Below are 22,426 nucleotides of genomic sequence, written 5' to 3' on the forward strand. Positions count from 1 at the left end.
GTGTGGCACCAAGAAGCTCTAGTAAAATTGAAGTCAATGGGAATCGGGGAAAACTCTCCAGTAGCTGGAGTCATACCTAGCACAAAGGAAGATGGTAGTGGTTGTTGGAGGCCAATCATTTTGGCCCTAGGACATTGCTGTAGAAGATCCTCAGAGCAGTGTCCTAGACCCAACCATCTTCAGCTGCTTCATCAATGACCTTCCCTCCATCATAAGGTCAGAAATGGGGATGTTCGCTGATGATTGCACAGTGTTCAGTTGCATTCGCAACCCCTCAAATAATGAAACAGCCCGAGCTTGCATGCAGCAAGACCTGGACAATGTGGACGCCCACATTTTACTTTTTTAAAATATTTGTTCATGGGATGTGGGCATCGCTGGCAAGGCCAGCATTTATTGCCCATCCCTAATTGCCCTTGAGAAGGTGGTGGTGAGCCGCCTTGTTGAACCGCTGCAGTCTGTGTGGTGAAGGTTCTCCCACGGTGCTGTTAGGTAGGGAGTTCCAGGATTTTGACCCAGCGACGCTGAAGGAACGGCGATATATTTCCAAATCGGGATGGTGTGTGACCTTGGAGGGGAACGTGCAGGTGGTGATGTTCCAATGTGCCTGCTGCCCTTGTCCTTTTAGGGGTAAAGGTCGCGGGTTTGGGAGGTGCTGTCGAAGAAGCCTTGGTGAATTGCTGCAGTGCATCCTGTGGACGGTACACACTGCAGCGACAGTGCGCCGGTGGTGAAGGGAGTGAATGTTTAGGGTGGTGGATGGAGTGCCAATCAAGCGGGCTGCTTTGTCCTGGATGGTGTTGAGCTTTTTGAGTGGTGTTGGAGCTGCACTCATCCAGGCAAGTGGAGAGTATTCCATCACACTCCTGACTTGTGCCATGTAGATGGTGGAAAGGCTTTGGGGAGTCAGGAGGTGAGTCACTTGCCGCAGAATACTCAGCCTCTGACCTGCTCTTATAGCCACAGTATTTATGTGGCTGATCCAGTTAAGTTTCTGGTCAATGTTGATCCCCAGGATGTTGACTGGGGGATTTGGCGATGGTAATGCCGTTGAATGTCAAGGGGAGGTGGTTAGACTCTCTCTTGTTGGAGATGGTCATTGCCTTGCACTTTTCTGGCGCGAATGTTACTTGTCACTTATGAGCCCAAGCCTGGATGTTGTCCAGGTCTTGCTGCATGCGGACACGGACTGCTTCATTATCTGAGGGCTTGCGAATGGAACGGAACACTGCAATCATCGGCGCACATCCCCATTTCTGACCTTATGATGGAGGGAAGCAGCTGAAGATGGTTGGGCTTAGGACACTGCCCTGAGGAACTTCTGCAGCAATGTCCTGGGGCTGAGATGATTGGCCTCCAACAACCACTACCAACTTCCTTTGTGCCAGGTATGACTCCAGCCACTGGAGAGTTTTCCCTCTGATTCCCATTGACTTCAATTTTACTGGGGCTCCTTGGTGCCACACTCGGTTAAATGCTGCCTTGATGTCAAGGGCCGTCACTCTCACCTCACTTCTGGAATTCAGCTCTTTTGTCCATGTTTGGACCATGGCTGTAATGAGGTCTGGAGCCAAGTGGTCCCATGAACGAATTTTAAAAAAAAAATCTCCCCAGGTGCTTATCTCCAACCGTTGATGCTCAAACTTTTTTATTTTTGTGCTTTTTTAAAAAAAAAGTAGCGGACTGGTCATAGTTTACTTTATAATCCAGTTTGAATTTGTTCTGCCTGATTTCAGTTCATAAGAACCATTTTTCTGGACAAAATTGTAGCACTTAGTATGAAAAATGTAATTAAGAGCATAAGCTCACTAGCTGCTTTAAATATATAGAAACCTTTGTTCCAAATTTTGATATCCTTTTTTTTAGGCTTTTTTTTTAATTGCAGACCGTTTGGTATTTGTTTTTAGTGATGTAAATTGTATGACTTATTTGCTGTTGTAACATCAACCTCCAAGTTCCCCTCCAAGTCACACACCATCCTGACTTGGAAAATTATTGCCGTTCCTTCATCGTCGCTGGGTCAAAATCCTGGAACTCCCGACCTAACAGCACTGTGGGAGAACCTTCACCACATGGACTGCAACGGTTCAAGAAGGCAGCTTACCACCACCTTGTTAAGGGCAATTAGGGATGGCAATAAATGCTGGCCTTGCCAGTGACGCCCACATCCCAATGAATGACATTTAAAAAAAACCTTCCTTTTTCATATACTTGAAATTGGTGCATAATCATGACTTGACACAGATCTTTATGGTTTGTGAATTTAGGATGTTTGGTTTCCCAGTGTAAAGGTTGTGTGAGAGAGAATGTGACCATTTTATTTTGAGGTACCAAGTGGCTATAGATTTGTTCACTATTATCCATGCTATGTGGCCTTTTGTGCCTAGTGCAGTGAGAACAGCAGAGCTGGTCAATTTGTGACTTGCATTTTAGCTATAGTTTTGTGGGTTGTTTTCAGTGTTTGTCTTTGAGTGTGCCTTTAAGTTGAATGCTAATGTGTTTCACTAATCAAACTATAAACTGAGAAGAACGTTTACATTTTTAAAACGTAGAGATTCTGTCTTTGGTTCACCACTACGTTCCTATGAATTGAAGGTGAACTCATTATATGCCAGCTTTCTCATTAACTACATACCCTTTTTCTTAATCACTAGATTTTGGAGTTGACTTGTGACTGGTTTATGACCTTTCAGCTGAACTAGCAAATGACTTGGAATGCTCAATTGCTTGTTGAGTGGTCTGAAATATTCTGTTGTATGGGTGTAAGATTTATATTGAAAGCTGCTCTCTATTTAATTGACTCAGACATTGTGCTGTTACTTTTTGAAGGAGGTATCCAGTCTCTCTTTTTCTCTCTTCTCCCCTCCTCCTCCTCTCTTTCCTCCCCCCCCCCCCCCCCCCCCAAAAGGACCATGTCACCAGGAACTGCACCAACTTGCAAGTCAACTTGGGGTATGTCAGCTTGACTCAGTTGTAGCACACTCACCTCCTAAGCCAAAATGTTGTGGGTTCAAGGTCCACTCCAGGACTTAAGCACACAATCTAGGCTGACATCAGTGCAGCACTGAGTGAATACTGCAATGTTGCAGTTGTTCACTCGGATGAATATAATAAATCCCACCACGCTATTTGAAGAGCAGCAATATCCTGGCCAACATTGCTTCCTCAATCAACACCATCAAAACAGATTATCCGATCATTCATTCATTTGCTGTTTTGGGGATTTTGCTGCGTGCATATTTGATGCATTTGCCTACGTAACAGTGACCATGCTTCAAAAATAATCCATTGGTTGTAAAGTGTTTTGGCACTTCCTGAGGACGTGAAAGGTGATGTATAAACGCATATTCTTTCATTACCTGTAGTTGGGTTTTCTGCCTTGTTTATGCTCAACTGTATATATTTTTTTTATTTTCTCCTTTCCTGCAACTGTGATCCTCCTATGTCTTCATATATAGATGATGTGGAGATGCCGGTGATGGACTGGGGTTGACAATTGTAAACAATTTTACAACACCAAGTTATAGTCCAACGATTTTTATTTGAAATCTACAAGCTTTCGGAGGCTTCCTCCTTTTACCTGAGGAAGGAGGAAGCCTCCGAAAGCTTGTAGATTTCAAATAAAAATCGTTGGACTATAACTTGGTGTTGTAAAATTGTTTACAATTCATATATATACCTTGCCAACTGAGTATAGGTTTGGTTGAAGTATCCACATAATTCAGTCATGTGTATTGTGTGCATGTCTGTTGCAGATAAAGATCAAATGTCAGCTTTTCTCAATGGCTTAAATAGGTAATCTAAACATTGAATCACCTAAATATAGATTAACAAAGATCCCGTTGTAATGCAACCACTCGAAAGGCTGCAGTTTCACCCAATTGTGTTTCTGCATTATATTCAATTGGGTTAGAAATAAATATAGTTGTATAAATAACATCGCAGATCTTGTAGTTCCTTCCTAAGTTTAAGTATCCATACCTGTACTTCTATGATTCCTATTCTTTTCAGAGGCCTATCTGTGTTGAGGTGAGAATGTGCAGCTTGACTTCTTGTCACATGCTATTTTGACTTCTAGTTGGGCTCAATTGCGCATGTGCCTCCCAGGTAGTCAACATTTTTTTTCATTTCCTGCTTTTTCTGTTGTGAAAATCACTGCCATAATCTAATCTTAACTGTTAATCTTATACTGTTTGTATACTGGCTCCTTAATCACTTGTTTTATAATCCAGACTATTGGTTAGAGCCGTGTGGTGATCTTTTAATAGAAATTAACTGAATACTAACTAGCTGTGCAATAGACCATGTGTTATTTTGGCAATAGCAAAACTGTTTCAGTATTCCTATACTTTTTTAGACTAACTTTCGACAACACCCAGAAAAATGTGGTATACCATGGGAATATTTTATAGATCAGTCAGGAACGAGGGGTCCCTAGTCTGGTCAGCTGTATTTGTGTTGCAGCTGTTAAGTGCCTTGGGACGTTTTACTACATTAAAGGCACCATACAAATTTGTTGTCATGTTTGGCGGATGTATGGTTATGTTGAAATTACAGTGGCACAGATGAGGCATACTGTGTTTTTGCTGCCAAAAGTGAATCTTGATACATCATTGCTACTACATCCAGAGTTGTAATGAAATCTTTGCTTTAGTGGATCTTGGCATTTCCAGAGGTAGCAATGTTGCACAGTTTACCATATTACTGATTAACTTGGGGCTGCTTGTCAGTGGCAGCAGTACAAGGTAAAATGCAGCATTCCACCTGCAGTAGTGTGGTGGGTATAGTCTGAAATAAGTTTATTCTCCACATGGAAAGTCTTGCCACTTGGTTCTCTGCCTCTTGATTGTCTGAACTAAAGTTGCTTGAGCTGTGTGTAAAATTGCTCTCATTGCTGCACTTGGATTTCAGTGCAACCTCCTGTTGTCTAAGATTCTAAGCACTGCTCAGACCTTGTACATCAGACTGAGGTAGCAACAGGAAAAGCAAATAGGATTCTATGGAGTATTGCCAGGTCATCAGAGTGCAAAACTAAGATGACTATACTTTGGTTATTTATAAGGCTCGGATTCATTTGCATATGGAGTATTGTTCAGTTTTGGTTCCCACATTTAACTATGGATATTGAGGTTATAGATTGGGTATAGAGGAAAGCAATGGTAAGTAAATTCAGATCTCTGTTATGAGGGCAGGCTATGAGAGTTAAGATATGACTGAATTTTTTTAAAATTATAATGCAATGGATAGGGTCAAGATATTGGGAATTGGCTATAAACTAGAGGACATGCATGTAAAATATGTAAGCAGAGAATCAGGTTAAAAATCAGTACTGTTAGGACCACAGTTTTTCACCATTTACATAAATGATTTGGATTCAGGAATTGGAAGTACAGTATCAATTTGCAGATGACATCAAATTGGGGGCTATAGTTAATACTGAAGAAGACTGGCAAAATACAAAAAGATGTTAACAAACTTGCAGAATGGGTGTGTAAATGGCAAATTAATTTCAATGTAAATAAGTGCAAGATGTGCGTTTTTGGTAGGAGGGAATAAGGAGCCAACCTACTCCTTGGAAAATAAGAATCTAAATGGAGTAGAGGAGCAAAGGGTACAGATTCATAAATCAATAAAAGTAGCAATGCAGGCTAACACAGGCATAAAAATGCAAACAAAGCATTAGGGTTCATTTCTAGAGGAATTGAATTCAAAAGCAGAGAAGTTATGTTAGACTCGTGTGGAATCTTAGTTAGATCACACTTGGAACACTGTTCTCAGTTCTGGTCTCCACATTCCAAAAAGGATATAGTGGCACTGGAGACAGTTATAATCTCTCATCTTTGTAAATCTTTTTGCACTATCAGGAAAGGATGAACAGGCATACACCTGTTGGGCTGAATAGTCTGTTTCTGTGCAGTCAATGCTATGTAACTATGTAATAGTAAATATTCTTGGAATGGCCTATGGAAGATTTAGCAAGTATAGATGCCCTACAGTCCTTTTTTAATAAGGGACAAATTCCTGTGTGTGGAATGTCACAGGCAATCGTGGTCTACTGGATTTTGCTTTACTACCTTTTACAGAACTGGGGAAGGATTTTCTTGAAATCAGCCACCTTTGCCTTTCCTAGGAGATGGCATTACTATAAATCAGGAAGATCTGTTGAATGGCTTGAATATTAATGGACCCAATGGTCATTCCTCACCCTGTTTCGCATGTTCAACTGGCATAACAACCAAAATGGCTCAATTCTTAAGGAAATCTGTAGGATGCCAATCCCTGTTTGCATGCAGAGGATGAGCCGCTTTCAATGAAACTTTAAAGCCATAACTGCGTAATCTAACTATATCTGCTGACCCACTGGTTAAAATACAATTTGTAGAACAGCAGTGAGCATTCTAGTTTCTGTGTTGGTGGATTTTAATCTTGGATACTAACATAACAAACCATTACAACTACTGTTTTTGTTAAACCCGTTTTAAATTTTGCTACACTGCACTGGTTGCAGGTTCACTGATGCTTCCCATTACAATTGGCTTACTGTGATAATTTTGTAAACATTCTAGTTCCTAATTCATGAAGCAGTGTAACAAAAAATAGTCAGGTGAAGAATTGAAGTAATAGGATGGGAAAGAGATTTTTTTAAAATGCTGTAAGGTCAGAAGCATAGTGTACTAAAAGGTGATTTGCCTCGAAGCTTGTTATTTTTTGTTATATAAGAGTATGTGGTTGTGAAGTACTTAAGTGTTGAGGATAAGCAGATATGGCAGCTGTTATAAATTTTTTATTTGTGCTTTACAAGTCCCAAGTTTCCATAGTGGGCAGTGTTTACTGTGAAGTTATTTCAAATTGTGGATTAGAAAATAAATCCTTAACCGTTACAAATTTATTCTGTAATACAGTCTTGTTTATTTCTGGGTTTAATTATGAACTGTCTTCTTTCATTTCAGGGAAATGAAGCGAGCTATCCCCTGGAAATGTGCTCACACTGTAAGTTCTTCCTCATCTATTTCAGATAAAAGTTTTGTTTTTATTCACAAATGTATTTATTTGGGACATTTCATTTATATGTACATGCAGTGATGCATCAGCGATAACCTGGAACTTGTTTGATTACCCTGGAACGTTATGAAGGAATCTCTTGAGGTTTTTCCATTATTCTAATTTTGCCCCTCCCCCAGGTGTTAGCATTAGCAGCAATTTGGGAGGGTTGTATACATTATTGAATGGGTTAATTGGTGGGCCTGAAGGTCTTTTCTGCTCCTTTTTATATGTTTGTATACAACAAACTTTCTTTGGCATCTTTTGGTTCTCTGTGCAGTTTAACTTGTCTGGATTGCAGTTGTCTAATGGTGCTGATTTGATGAATGAGAACTTCATTTCCATCAGGGCATTCATTACTTAAATTAGGACTGATGTGGAGATGCTGGTGATGAACTGGGGTTGACAATTGTAAACAATTTTACAACACCAAGTTATAGTCCAACAAATTTATTTTAAATTTCACAAGCTTTCGGAGGCTTCCTCCTTCCTCAGGTGAATGGTGTGGAAGGAGGAAGCCTGCGAAAGCTTGTGAAATTTAAAATAAATGTGTTGGACTATAAATTAGGACTGATTCAGCATTAATTCTAAGCATACGCAACCAGTGAAATTGCTGAATTTGCTTGAAAGCTTGCACAAATCAGTTCTCAGAATTTAGTATGTAACATTACCCACTACCACCCTTCTACTCCTTTAAAGTCCTTTTCAAACACCGCCCTCCCAATGAAAAATATCTGAATGGGTTTTTTTTTGTTTATGCCTTTGCTCAGAAATTAAGTTCTTTCTTCAAAAAATGTTGTTTGGTTGCAGCAGCTCAGTTGAAACATCAACAGGTGTAGGTTACGTATAATTACAGCACAGAAACAGGCCATTCGGCCCAACTGGTCTATGACACTGTTTATGCTCCACACAAGCCTTCTCCCACCTTACTTCATTTGACCCTATCAGCATGACCTTCTATTCCTTTCTCCCTCATACTTATCTAGCTTATCTAGCTTAAATGCATCTATGCTAATCACCTCAACTACTTGTGGTAGCAAGTAACAAGTCGACAGACGTGGTGGAAACAACCCTACGCTACTGTGGGTAACCCTACTCTACTGCACCCTGTGGGTAAATGGAGCTAAGGTACAGTTCAGCCATTATCTAATTGAATAGCGGAACAGGCTTGAGTGGCTGAATGGCCTACTCCTGTTCCTATGTTCCTACTGAATTCTGAAACATGAGGAAAATCCAATACAAGTATGAAACTCAATTTAAGAGAAATATTTGCAGGCAGTGGCAGTTTCCTAATATTAACACCTCAAAGTTAATGTTAAATTTGGTTTGTGTACTTCACAAAGAAGTGACTAACAGGAAAGATTTCCCATGGCATAAATTTTTTGCTCATTAAAACTGGCTGGAGATCTGAACCCTGTGGATGGATTGGAAAATTTTTTATCCATGTACAATATTGCATCATAAAGGCCTGCCAAATACTACAACAACTTGCCATTGCAGAAAGAGTTTCTGTTGCTTTTATTTCTTTGTTTGATCTAAAAATCCACTATTTTAAACCCTTGTTGACTAAATATTTAAGTGCTGTATGCTCTTTTGCTGTAGTCTCAATGTATTCAACCTGTAAATAAATCTGACTTGGTTTTAGCCTGTTGTTGGTCTCATGGCGTGGTATTTTGTCTTTCAAAAGTTGGAACGTTTGGGCATCCTGTGTGATCTCCAATGGTCAATGCCCCAACAAGAACTTGCATTTATATAGCGCCTTAAATGTAGGAAAACGCCCTAAGGTGCTTCACAGGAATGTAATCAGATAAAAATTGGCACTGAGCCAAAGAAAAAGATATTAGGACTAAAAGCTTGGTCAAAGAAGTAGGTTTTAAGGAGTGTCTTACAGGAGGAGAGAGGGGTGGAGAGGTTTAGGGAGGGAATTCTATTGCTGGGGCCTAGACTGCTGAAGGCAGGGTTGCCAATAATGGGGCGAAGGGAGTGGGGGGATGCACAAGAGGCCAGAATTGGAGGAATGTAGAGTTTTTGGAGGGCTGGGAGAGGTTATGGAGACAGAGGGGTGTGGCCATGGAGGGATTTGAACATGAGGCTGAGAATTTTAAAATCGATGCTTTGGTGGACAGGAATGTAGCTCCGCAAGCACAGGGGTGATGGGTGAACGGGACTTGATGCGGGTTATGATACAGGCAGGAGAGTTTTGGATGAGGCTGAATTTGATGTAAGATGTGAGGCTGGCCAGGAGAGTATCGGAATAGTTGAGTCTAGAGGTAACAAAAGCATGGATGAGGGTTTCAGCAGCAGATCAGCTGAGGCGGGGCAGAGACGAATGATGTTACGGAGGTGAAAGTGATGGCGAGAGTATGGGATTGGAAGCTTAGCTCAGGTTCAAAATTGGACACCGAGGCTGTGAACAGTCTGGTTCAGCCTGAGACATTGGCCAGGGAGGAGGATAAAATCAGTGACTAAGGAACAAAGTTTGTGGAGGGGGCCCGGCCGAAGACAATGGGTTCGGTCATCCCAATGTTTCGTTGGGAAAATTGTGGCTCCTCCAGGACTGGTTGTCGGACAAGCGGTGTGACGAGGCAGTGGAAGGGTCGAGAGAGGTGGTGAAGAAGTAGAGCTGGGTGTCGTCAAGTTATACCTGGAACCTGATGTCATGTCTTTGGATGGTGTCGCCAAGGGGAAGCATGTAGATGAGAAATAGGGCCCCAAGGCACTGTATAAATGCAAGTTGTTTTTCTGTGCATTTCTTCTGTTTACTCCCTGCTGTTCCATGTAAGAGTAGGAGTGAAAATTATCTTTGTTCTGTATTTGGCTTTGCAAACCTTGGTTCCTGGCAGTTTCCTCTCAGTTGGGGATTCAAATATTACTTCTGGACTCCGCAGTGTTGTTATTGGTCTGACTCATTAAAGGTGACTGCTGCAAGGGCAGGACTATTGGTTCCGGCATGGTGTCTAATAGAACACAAAATGGCAAAAGTTTGTATGATGTTCTACAAAGTCAGTTCTATCTCATCTGAGAGTTTGGAATGCCTCCAGTGTTTTGGTCTGTTTAAAGCCCAGTTCTATTCATGTTAATATTGTGCCTAATTGAGGCCTTCACTAATTCCCAATTGGGGTCTTAATTTAGTTCATTAGTAGTTAATGTATAATGGTTTAAACCTCTTGAATCAGGAAAGTTGCTTTATTAACTTTAGTTTTGGCTCACTGTGTTGGAGAACAGCAAGCTCTTATTGTAAACCAGTTACATTTGATTTGGCATTGAGTTGGTAATCTTTTGGACTTACCTGTAGTTTCCACCAAAAATTATTTCCCAGTATCATTTCTTGCAAAATATTGTTATCCCTTCATTTTATCTACCAGTCAGAAAAGTGATGTTAATTCCACTAGTAGATGCTTGTTGAGCCTAAATTATCATGTATCTTGTATGAAGCGATTCTGAAGTCTGAACATTTATGCTTTTTTTTGTAAAGAATGAAGCAAAATTAGTGACCAGGCACTGGATAGCCAGGAGGTGGTTGAATTCTACAGGGGAGATGCTCATAAGACAGATTGTTCTTCATTCCCCATCCTGTACATACCTTAAAGTGTATAGCCCAACTTGAACCATATGCTAAGGATGCATGTAAAAGAGTCATTGTTAAAGATGAGTAGTTCTGCATGTTATCTCATCTCTACAATGCATAAAACCCTAGTACCTACACCACTACTAATTTCTTTCCCCAGTTAGAAATTCTTTGGGCCGTGGGGCAAAGTTTCCAACTCACTGCAGGAGTAGGTTAGTTTAAACACACAAATATTCTGTTACCAAAACCAACCAGTCTAATTTTTTTTTGTGTGTGTTCAAGTTTGAGATGCCTAAGCAAACTGAGCAAAGTAATAAATCTCCAAAAAAAAATGAATACTAGGTTGCCCTCTTCAGGCGTACAAATGAGAGAATGGAAAGTGAAATTCTTTGTTCTCAGTATGGCCATCTAGGGAGCACAGAATTGGCCAACGGTGCTACCATATGACAAACAAAGCAGACAAAAACAAAAGAGAATTAGCATGGTTGGATTGCACATAAACGTTGGTCAGTGCTGAGGGAACAGGACACATTACCTAAAGAATGGTAGCACTGACTGGCGCACTAAATTAATGCCATATTACATTTGATCTGTTCAAGGAGATAATAGTAATAACGTGAGTTCCCTTAGATATGGACCCAACACTTCCAGAAAAGAGTTGCTTATGGAACTTTGGTTCTAGTTGGCTATGGATATCCTTCAGATTGTACTCCCTTAGGGAAAACCAGCGCAAAAATGGGAATATTTCTGTGATGGAATTAGGGAAGTATAACCCAAAAAAAACATTTTGCAAGAGTCTGGCTTAATACTCCCAATCATTATCTTGGAGACAGGTAATTTACCTCTACCTATACAATTCTAATCCCTGCCATGTGAGGACAGAGGACTGAGCTGGGAGGTGAATTTGTGACAATGGACAAATTGTGGGAGGGAGTGCCTGACCTGTCACTGAAGGCCCCCCCCCCCAACCAGGTGGTAGTTAGCCTCACTGCAAGCCCTTATGCGAAGACCTGGATCAAATAGTTAGTGATGAGTAAGCTTGATTATGTAGCATTAGATTTGGACATGCAGAACATCGAAGTGGCTGGCATATTACAACCCACCCTGGTGTAGATCTTTCCAATATATTGGAAGTGAATGTCCATTGTATATATGAGGAAACTGAGACTTAGTTCGACAGCAGCTGGAATTTGTTACCTGGAACTAGGTATGAGTACACAAGCTCATGTGTCCAGGTTTGGTACCTACTATAATTGGGTTGCAGCAAAGGGAAGGAGTTTTTACTGAAGCTTGGCACCTTCAACAGGTGGAACCTGCAGTGAATAAGCAGTGTGAAGCTTGCCAGTGGTCTGGTACTGGTAAGCTGCATTATTGTAGCTGATTTAAATTTCAGCAATACACAATTTGCCTCTAAGCCATGGCTGCTGCCAATTTATGGCTAAACTCTCTGAACTAGGGTGCCCCCTGGGAGAGTGGGGAGGAGAAAGACTGTTCACTGTACACTCCATATCGGGCAAACTATTTGTGTGGATTTATCAGCAGCGTGGCTTGGAAACTCTTTTTAAACAAGGTGATGGATTTCCACAACTTCCATGTGTATCAGACATTTACTTGACCAAAAAGAAGACCCTGAAGTGTCGGTAAACACAGCAAATAGGATACAGAGTTAATTACCAAAGCACTTTAATTTAAATCAGCAGAAATTGTGCTGAATCAGAATAGTGCCTTCGGTACTTGGTACCATTCTGGTCATCATTACATGAGCGAGCTATCCAGGACGAAGAGCAGGAGTTTCCCAGCTTTCTGTGTTCATGGGCCTCTTGGGCGCATACCATGGATCCGGCATGCCACATACAAAGTTTGGCAGTATTCCCATTAGCGTGCATAATATCTTAAGCTGTGAATGCTAACCATATTCTGATTTAGGATTTATCCAATGAAACAATAGCACCAAGAACAACCATTTCTAAGCCTCCAGGCCCATGAAATGCAAATATCAGAAACCATTGAGTCATAAATATAATTGCAAGTAGAACTGAGAGTTTGTATACTGAATTGATTGTTGGACTGGATATTGCACGTGGGCTGTAGTTTGGGCACCCCTGCAAGGCTGATTGCAGATAGGGGAATGACCTAATTTGGGATTCTTCACCCTCAGAGACTCTCAAAGGGGATTTTGCAGCGGTATACAAGACAATGAGAAATTAGACCCAAAACTACTATTTTCAACTGTAGAGAAGCTTGTAACATATTAGAAAATGCTTGCTTTAAATTCTGCAGCTCTAAATTTTTGCTTATTTACAGATTGCACACAGTAGCAGATTCTGGATTTCTGTACTATAGTTAAATTGGTTTTGAAATTTGTCTGTCTAAAGAGATGCATTCACCAATAAAGGTACAAGATTTAAAACCATGGTTACTAAATATTATGTAAACAGTCCCATAGTTTCACTTAACACTTGGCAAATTCACATGGGTGGTTTATTTCTGGCATGTTAATGAATCTATTCACTAATGATTAGCTGAATATCACTGCATACTTTGCCATGAAAGTCTTGAACTATCAACAAGCTTAATTTTTAATATAGATTCAGTTTTGGTTGGCAACTGTAGGAAAGTTTCCATTTTCTCTGACTAGTTTTCTATATGGGAATTAAAAATATATATATATTGGGGTTATTCAGTAGCAATATTCATTCGTGAAGGCTCATTTTAAATCTTACTGTGTGCATTGTTCAGTGCATCAGATAATGAGTTATTATTGGAATGACGTTGGCCTTTTTTTACTTAGAGTTTAAGCTACACCACAGAATAAGATGTAGAACATTTAGATTGTCTACTTTAGCTGCAATTACTGCTGCGTGTACCATATATGTATTAGATTTAAATGTTAAATATTTAATCTGCACTAAGATTAGAATTTGCATTTTAGATGCTATTTGTGCTCAACATAGGCTTGTAATGTGCCTAATGAGTGTTTCATTTAGGGGATAGATTTTAAATTGTATAATTTAAGAATGTAATTATATGAATAATCATTGCAATTAGAGGTAACTTTTAAATATTTTAATTTGTAGCACAAATCAAATTAGTTTATGCATTTTAGCTGCAGTTACTGCTCTGTACATTTTTAACATATGCAGTATAATTTGTGGTATTGAATGCTGTCATGTAGTGAATACATTTTGTTAAGAGTTGTTAGTATATTCATGAACAGCTGGCACTGCAATCCAGTATATCATAATTTGATTCGCTGTTTTGTTTTTAAAAAGAGCTAGATTGGTTTCCAGTCAAATATATTACAGTTTAGAAACCCACAAGTACAGTAGTTTCATTGCAGCTGGTTTCCTTCAAGCCATTGTGGACCATCAAAATATAAACACCACGATCCAGTTTTGTGAAGAGTCTAAGTACGTGGTGACTTCCTGGAAATAGGATGTGTTTGGATACTTAAAAATTGAGGTTTGAAAAAAGTTAATTTAGATGTTTTAAAGTATAAATCCCCGCTGAGAGAGACCGCTAGTTTAATCCTGGATGATTGCTTGGTGTAACAATTTGCATTTATATAGTGCCTTCAACGTAGTAAAACATCCCAAGGCGCTTCACTGGAGCGGTTTATCAAACAAAATTTGACACTGAGCCACAGCGATATCAGGACAGGTGTTCAAAAGCCTGATCAAAGAGGTAGGTTTTAAGGAGCGTCTTAAAGGATGAGAAGCAGAGGCGGAAAGGTTTAGGAAGGGAATTGGAGAGCTTAGGGCCTAGGCTGTTGAAGGCACGGCCGCCTATGGTGGTGCGATGGAAATTAAGGATGCACACGAAGACAGAAATGGAGGAACGCAGATAACTTGAAGGCTGGAGGAGGTTCCAGAGATAGATTTAAGTTGAAAAATGTGCTCTGTTCAGTTGTTTTGAGAAACAAGTGTATACATTAATACTTTTTAACTCCATTGATATCAGAAGGAAATGGAGAAGTGGTCAACTCCTCATTGCAGAAGAGACTGCCACATTTGTGGTCCTATTGATTTTTTTAAAAGAATCAGAATAATCAAAAGTAAATCTCCACTGGACTGTTTTGAGCACAAAAGGCTGAATTTTCAATTAACTAGACCTGTTTATTATAGTGTATTAAGTGGCTTAATACACTATATTAATCTTAGTTCAGGAAATCATGACATAGAATCAGTATGGGTGGAGCTAAGAAATAACATGGGGCAGAAAATGCTGGTGGGAATAGTTTACAGGCCCTCCAACAGTAGTTATAGTGTTGGACAAAGTATTAATCAGGAAATTAGAGGAGCATGTATAATCATGGGGGACTTTAATCTTTATATAGACTGGGCAAACCAAATTGGCAAAAGTAGTTTGGAGGATGAGTTCATGGAATGCATCTGAGACAATTTTCTAGAAAACTGTGTCAATGAACCAACTAGAGAACAGGCTATTTTAGATCAAGTATTGTGCAATGAGACAGGGTTAATTAGTAATCTTGTAATGAAGGATCCTCTGGGGAAGAGTGATCGTAATATGATAGAATTTCATATTGAGTTTGAGAGTGTAGTTAAGTCTGAAACCAGGGTCTTAAATTTAAACAAGGCCAATTATGTAGGTATGAGGAGAGTTGTCAAAGGTAGATTAGAAAATTAGATTAAAAGATGTGATGGTAGATGAGCAATGGTGAACATTTAAAGAAATAATTCATAATTCTCAACCAATATACATTTCCTTGAGGAATAAAAACTCCACTGGAAAAGTGATCCAACTGTGGCTAACTAGAGAAGTTAAGGATAGTATTAGCTTAAAAGAAGAGGGTGCAGTGTTGCCAAAAGGAGTAGTAAGCCTGAGGATTGGGAGGGTTTTAGAAATCAGCAAAGGATGACCAAGAAATTGATAGAGGGAGAAAATTGAATGAGAGTAAACTAGCAAGAAATATAAACAGATTGTAAGAGCTCTACAAGCCAAGCTGTTCCAGTACAGCTACAACACTGGCATCCACCCGACAATGTGGAAAATTGCCCAGGTATGTCCTGTCCACAAAAAGCAGGACAAATCCAATCCGGCCAATTACCGCCCCATCAGTCTACTCTCAATCATCAGCAAAGTGATGGAAGGTGTCGTCGACAGTGCTATCAAGCAGCACTTACTCACCAATAACCTGCTCACCGATGCTCGGTTTGGGTTCCGCCAGGACCACTCGGCTCCAGACCTCATTACAGCCTTGGTCCAAACATGGACAAAAGAGCTGAATTCCAGAGGTGAGGTGAGAGTGACTGCCCTTGACATCAAGGCAGCATTTGACCGAATGTGGCACCAAGGAGCCCTAGTAAAATTGAAGTCAATGGGAATCAGGGGGAAAACTCTCCAGTGGCTGGAGTCATACCTAGCACAAAGGAAGATGGTAGTGGTTGTTGGAGGCCAAGCATCTCAGCCCCAGGGCATTGCTGCAGGAGTTCCTCAGGGCAGTGTCCTAGACCCAACCATCTTCAGCTGCTTCATCAATGACCTTCCCTCCATCATAAGGTCAGAAATGGGGATGTTCGCTGATGACTGCAGTGTTCAGTTCCATTCGCAACCCCTCAGATAATGAAGCAGTCCGAGCCCGCATGCAGCAAGACCTGGACAACATCCAGGCTTGGGCTGATAAGTGGCAAGTAACATTCGCGCCAGATAAGTGCCAGGCAATGACCATCTCCAACAAGAGAGTCTAACCACCTCCCCTTGACATTCAACGGCATTACCATCGCCGAATCCCCCACCATCAACATCCTGGGGGTCACCATTGACCAGAAACTGAACTGGACCAGCCATATAAATACTGTGGCTACGAGAGCAGGTCAGAGGCTGGGTATTCTGCGGCGAGTGACTCACCTCCTGACTCCCCAAAGCCTTTCCACCATCTACAAGGCACAAGTCAGGAGTGTGATGGAATACTCTCCACTTGCCTGGATGAGTGCAGCTCCAACAACACTCGAGAAGCTCGACACCATCCAAGATAAAGCAGCCTGCTTGATTGGCACCCCATCCACCACCCTAAATATTCACTCCCTTCACCACCGGCGCACTGTGGCTGCAGTGTGCACCATCCACAGGATGCACTGCAGCAACTCGCCAAGGCTTCTTCGACAGCACCTCCCAAACCCGCGACCTCTACCACCTAGAAGGACAAGGGCAGCAGGCGCATGGGAACAACACCACCTGCACGTTCCCCTCCAAGTCACACACCATCCCGACTTGGAAATATATCGCCGTTCCTTCATTGTCGCTGGGTCAAAATCCTGGAACTCCCTTCCTAACAGCACTGTGGGAGAACCGTCACCACACGGACTGCAGCAGTTCAAGAAGGCGGCTCACCACCACCTTCTCGAGGGCAATTAGGGATGGGCAATAAATGCCGGCCTTGCCAGCGACGCCCACATCCCGTGAACGAATAAAAAAAAATGTAAAAAGGAAGAGATTAGCAAAACTAAACATGGGTCCCTTAGAAGCAGACAGGAGAAATTATAATTGGGAATAAGGAAATGGCAGAGACGTTAAACAGATATTTTGTATCTGTCTTCACAGTAGAAGGCACAAAATAGTGGGGAACCAAGAGGTTAATAAAAGTGAGGAACTTAAAAGTAATTAAGATTAGTAAAGAAAAAGTACTGGAGAAATTAATGGGACTGAAAGCTGACAAATCCACTGGACCTGATTGCCTACATCCTAGGGCTTTAAGAGGTGACTTCAGAGATAGTGGATGCATTGGTTTTGATTTTCCAGAATTCCCTCGATTCTAGAATGATCCCCATGGATTGGAAGGTAGCAAATGTAACCCTGCTATTCAAGAAAGGAGGAAGAGAGAAAACAGGGGACTATAGGCCAGTTAGCCTGACATCAGTAGTAGGGAAAATGCTAGAATCTGTTATTAAGGACATAGTAACAGGGCACTTAGAAAGTTATAATGATTAGGCAGAGTCAACATGGTTTTATGAAAGGGAAATCATGTTTGACAAATCTACTGGAGTTTTTTGAGGGTGTAACTAGCAGGGTAGATAAGGGGGAACCAGTGGATGTAGTACATCTGGATTTTCAAAAAGCATTCGCTAAGGTGCTACACAAGATTAGGGCTCATTGGATTGGGGATAATATACTAGCATGAATTGAGGATTGGTTAACGGACAGAAATCAGTAGGAATCAACGGGTCATTTTTGGGTCGGCAGGTTGTAACTAGTGGGGTGGCGCAAGGATCAGTGCTTGGGCCTCAGCTATTTATGCAATGTATATCAATGACCTAGATGAGGGGACCGAGTGTAATGTCTCCAAGTTTGCTGATTCTTTCCCATCCAGCTTTGTAAGCTGTGAGGAGGCTGCAAAGTTAAGTGAGTGGGTGAGTGGGTGAGAAGGTGGCCGATGGAGTATGATGTGGGGAAATGTGAAATTATCCACGTTGGTAGGAAGAATAGAAAAGCAGAATATTTTTTTAAAAGGTGAGAGACTAAGAAATGTTGGTAGTCAGAAGGATTTGGGTGTCCTTGTACATGAATCTCACAAAGTTAACATGCAGGTACAGCAAGCAATTAGGAAGGCAAATACTATGTTAGCCTTTATTGCAAGGGGGTTGGAGTATAAGAGTAAGGAGATCTTGCTGCAATTATAGGGCCCTGCTGAGACCGCACCTGGAGTACTGTGTACAGTTTTGGTTTCCTTACCTAAGGAAGGATATACTTGCCTTTTAGAGGGGTGCAATGAAGGTTCACTAGATTAATTGCTGGGATGAGAGGGTTGTCTTATGAGGAGATATAGAGTAGAATGGGCCTATACTCCTGGAGTTTAGAAGAATGATAGGTGATCTCATTGAAACGTGTACAATTCTGAGGGCTTGACAGGGTAGATGCTGAGAGGCTGTTTTCCCTGGCTAGAGTCTAGAACTAGGGGTCATAGTCTCAAGATAAGGGGCCAGCCATTTAGGACCGAGATGAGAAATTTCTTCACTCGGGGTTGTGAATCTTTGGAATTCTCTACCCCAGAGGGCTGTGGCTGCTCAGTCATTGAGTATATTCAAGACTCAGATCAATAGATTTTTGCTCACTCTGGGGGTCAAGGGATATGGGGATAAGGTGGGAAAGTGGAGTTGAGGTGGAAGATCAGCCATGATCTTATTGAATGGCAGAGCAGGCTCGTGGGACCGTATGGCCTACTCCTATTTCTTACGTTTTTAGTATGGGGAAAGAAAAAATTAGTATCTTAATATGACTTGAATGCAAAGGTTTGACAAAGTCACTAGCAATCATTGTAAAAATTAGTTTTTCATTCCTGGTAATCCAATTTAGTGCATCATTTCTATGTAATGTTTTGTTATGCTGCCACTTTTGTGTTGATGCAAAGCAGTTTTGAACTTGTATCAAAATAAAAACAGCAGTGTAACTTGGGACCAGTTCAGCAATTTGATGATTGAGGTACTTTTAAACTACTTGGGCATTCTCTAGTTGAGTATAACCACAGTCCAATGCAAAGTCTGTTCAATAGTGTGGGAACTTTTCAAAATGAAAGCTTAAATGTTAGAGTGCCCAACTCTCTCCCAATAAAATATAACTGGGCGAGTATAGCTGTGTGCATGCAAAAATGTGGCTCTACAATTCTAGGGGTGTTTGGAATTGGTTTCTGAATGACTCAAATATCCATTCACCGGATAGCACCAGCAACTACTACAAATATTTCATCTTTTTCATGCTATCATTCACAAATCTTGTAACTACCACAATACTAACCAATTTGATCACTCAAACAATTTTGACTGGTCATCCTTGCGTGCAAACCCTGACATATACAGCTCAAAAACTACAGTGTACACTTGAAACATTTCAGCAAAGTTCAAGTATACTCTCTTGCAGAATGTTCTCCCTACATGTCGGAGCTTACATTGTGCTGTTCCTGGAGTTTGGCCGTTGTGAATTTTTATATATTTTGGGGCCTTTTGTGCATGCTTGATCTGACTACCCCTCAGTGAGATAAGTTCCTCTTGGCTTTCTGCTGCAAAAGTATGTGAATGCTTCATCCTTCACATGAGCAAAAAGTGTAAATAATTTCTTTTCTGCACTTAGCCTAAGTACTGCACTGTATTTGTGAGACATTTCTCTGCACATTCTATAAAATTGCTTTAAGAATTGCAAACCAATTTGCCTGGCCATGCCAATCCTAGGGTAAGTTGGGGACTGTTTATACTTCTTTCTGAAACTTCTAGTCTTGCAATTCCTATTTGAGTACGAAAAGCAGCAAACCTGCTCTAGTGCCTGTGACAGGATTTTTGATCACTCTTCCTCTTTGCAGTAGTGGAGCGGAGTCCCTGCGTTTTTCTTGCCATTTGCACAAAATAAATTCCCCAACCTTTGTTCGTGCTCTTTGCACCGCCCCCCCCCAAAATCCCAGCATTTTCCTTCAAGGGAGCGAGTCTCTGTGCCGATTTGAAGTATGGGATGGCATTTATCTGTTGCTTGGAAATATATATTTTGTGACAGCAGCTTTTATGGTTGCCTCTGTTCCTGGCTTGATGTCTACTCTGGAATTTTTTTTTACATTCCATTAGCTGTCTCCCTCACTCTGAAACAATATTACATCAAAGCACAATTAAACCCAGGTGGACAAGTCACATTTATTGCATTACTTTTTCTAATCTGTTGTTCCAGGTCCCACTGCTGCTAGTCCCAGGTCCTAAATGTAAACCTCTTAAACCTTGGACTCTATGCTCCCCACATCCACAATTCACTCCAATTTTTCCCAAAGACCAGACTACCCTTGCTGTGTGTTCTGAATACCATGAGCCCAAACAATTCACAGCCTCTCCATCTTGCATTCCAGCCCCTTTCTTTCAGACCACCATTTTCTCCACGCTCCCCTCATTTCTCACCAATGTGATCCCCACATTTACCTCTGACCCTGTATATTTTTCTCTCGCAAAAAAAATTCAGTTAGAAATATAACAGATGAGCCGAAGACAAAGAAAGCAACGTAGAGCAGGAAAGCATTTTTCTCTCCCGTGAGCAGCGCTGCAGAAGACCCATATGTATCATATATAGTGCATTGTATGATCTAATGTTCCTATTTGTTATAAAATAGCACCTCTTGCAACTTACCACCATTGGTAGAATACAACTACTTTTTGAAGTTTTGATGCCACATAACTTCCTCCCCTCTCTTCTCCCCTGACCCCTGGTGAATAGTGAGATATTGAGATTGGTCATCTATTTCCAATACTAAGCCAGCGGTGCAGGTTTTCTATATTTAGAAAAGCCTCCTCTGCTCATTAATGCTAATTTGAGTATGTGGTCAAAACCAAGGCAAAGAAAGAGATCAGCATTAAGTGTACTGAAAGTGCATTTTAAAAATAAAATCTAGGTTAGTTGTAACATAGCTGCAACTATAGCAGATTTTCTTCTTTTCATTAGAACTTGGTTTGCCCATCATTGGCCTACTTTTTCAGACTGGGAATCAATTTGAGTTTAAATTGGTTGCTTTTAAAATTATGATCTGAAGTGGTGTTCTTTGCTTTGGCTACGAGGCATTAAATAATGTGCTGGTCTTTTTCTTGTGGGAAATTTTAATAAATATATACATGATCAAATACTTGTGTTTACTGCAAACTGTTAAGACCAGAGTGACTTCATGTCACTGGCTTAAACTCACTAACTTTTTTTTATTTGCTATGGATTTCATTTGAGGGAGATTTCAATTTGGAGATACCAATCCCTAACTCTGATTTAAATTTACACATCTTAATAGGCTGCACCAAATTTGACTTGAACAATCCTAGGATTAGACCTTATCCTCAATTATTTGTTTGACGGATACAATGCTGTGTTTAATTTAAAAATAGGAGGGACTGGGAGTCGAGGCTGTGTGAGGGTGATGAATGAAGATTGGATCAGGGTTAGATTTAGCTGGGATGTAGATTATCTCTATCTAAACTCTCCTGAGAAGGATAGCCACTTGGGTGAGATACAGGGGGAGACATCTGATGGTTGTGGAGTTGTATCCCTGCAGAGACATAATGCAGGGGAGTGATAGGAGAGAAAGTTGGTGGAGGGAGAGATAAAAAGCCTCCACAGTAGCTTGCAAGAGGTCTTGTACAGCAAGGTTGTGTAGTGTGGGTTATTTTGACAATCTAGGACACGCAAGCTTAGGGATTTAGCTGTTCCAAGGAACTTAATGAGCCAGATCTTGCTGGAAACGCGCAACCATTAATAATGCGCAAATCGGCCAGCAAGTTCAGGGGATTAAGAGATATGCCGTGAATTGTGAATCTCCAGAACTTACTGGACGACTTACGCCACTCCGCCGTTTGCTTCGCACAAAGGGCATCTCCCTTAGCCTGCCCATTAGATTGATTTGCACACTAATTGCCCATTAAACTCACCGGAGAAAGTTAGGGCTAGAATTTAACAGTGTAAGTACCTCTAACAACATGATAATTGTTCGTGCAATGCCAATCTACCTCTGGCCCTGAAAGGGAATAATTTTAAACTGTTCAATCTCATTCCTGCATGTAGTAAATTGTTTAGATTTTTAAAAATGTTAAATTTTTTTTGCTGTTCCTTTCTCTTTAATACAATCTTTCTTTCCTTCTCTTTATTTATCTTTCTGTACCTGATTTGACTCTAATTTACCCTCCTTCTCCGTCATTCCTCTGTTTCTTTCTCAATCTTTAAATCTCATTGGTTAAAGAGAATGATTGTTGGTTCTGCCGTTCACTAAGGTCCCAAATACCCTGTTGGCCTCACCATGCCAAGCTCGCACTTCCAGCAAGTTAAGGCGCAAAAATTTTTCGGGTTGAAGGATGCAGG

The 22,426-nt window shown here is 40.9% G+C and overlaps 1 protein-coding gene across 1 annotated transcript in view; it reads left to right on the forward strand.

The window, feature by feature from the left end:
• Nucleotides 1-22,426, forward strand: part of LOC137324785 (calcineurin subunit B type 1) — a 72,086-nt gene that overhangs the window by 12,351 nt on the left and 37,309 nt on the right. The window contains exon 2 of the mRNA XM_067989483.1: nucleotides 6,951-6,990. Within this exon, the coding sequence (XP_067845584.1) occupies nucleotides 6,951-6,990 (40 nt within the window). The remainder of the gene's footprint in view (nucleotides 1-6,950; nucleotides 6,991-22,426) is intronic.

The sequence above is a fragment of the Heptranchias perlo genome, chromosome 8 (genome assembly GCF_035084215.1).
Source record: "Heptranchias perlo isolate sHepPer1 chromosome 8, sHepPer1.hap1, whole genome shotgun sequence".
In the NCBI taxonomy this organism is placed as follows: domain Eukaryota; kingdom Metazoa; phylum Chordata; class Chondrichthyes; order Hexanchiformes; family Hexanchidae; genus Heptranchias; species Heptranchias perlo.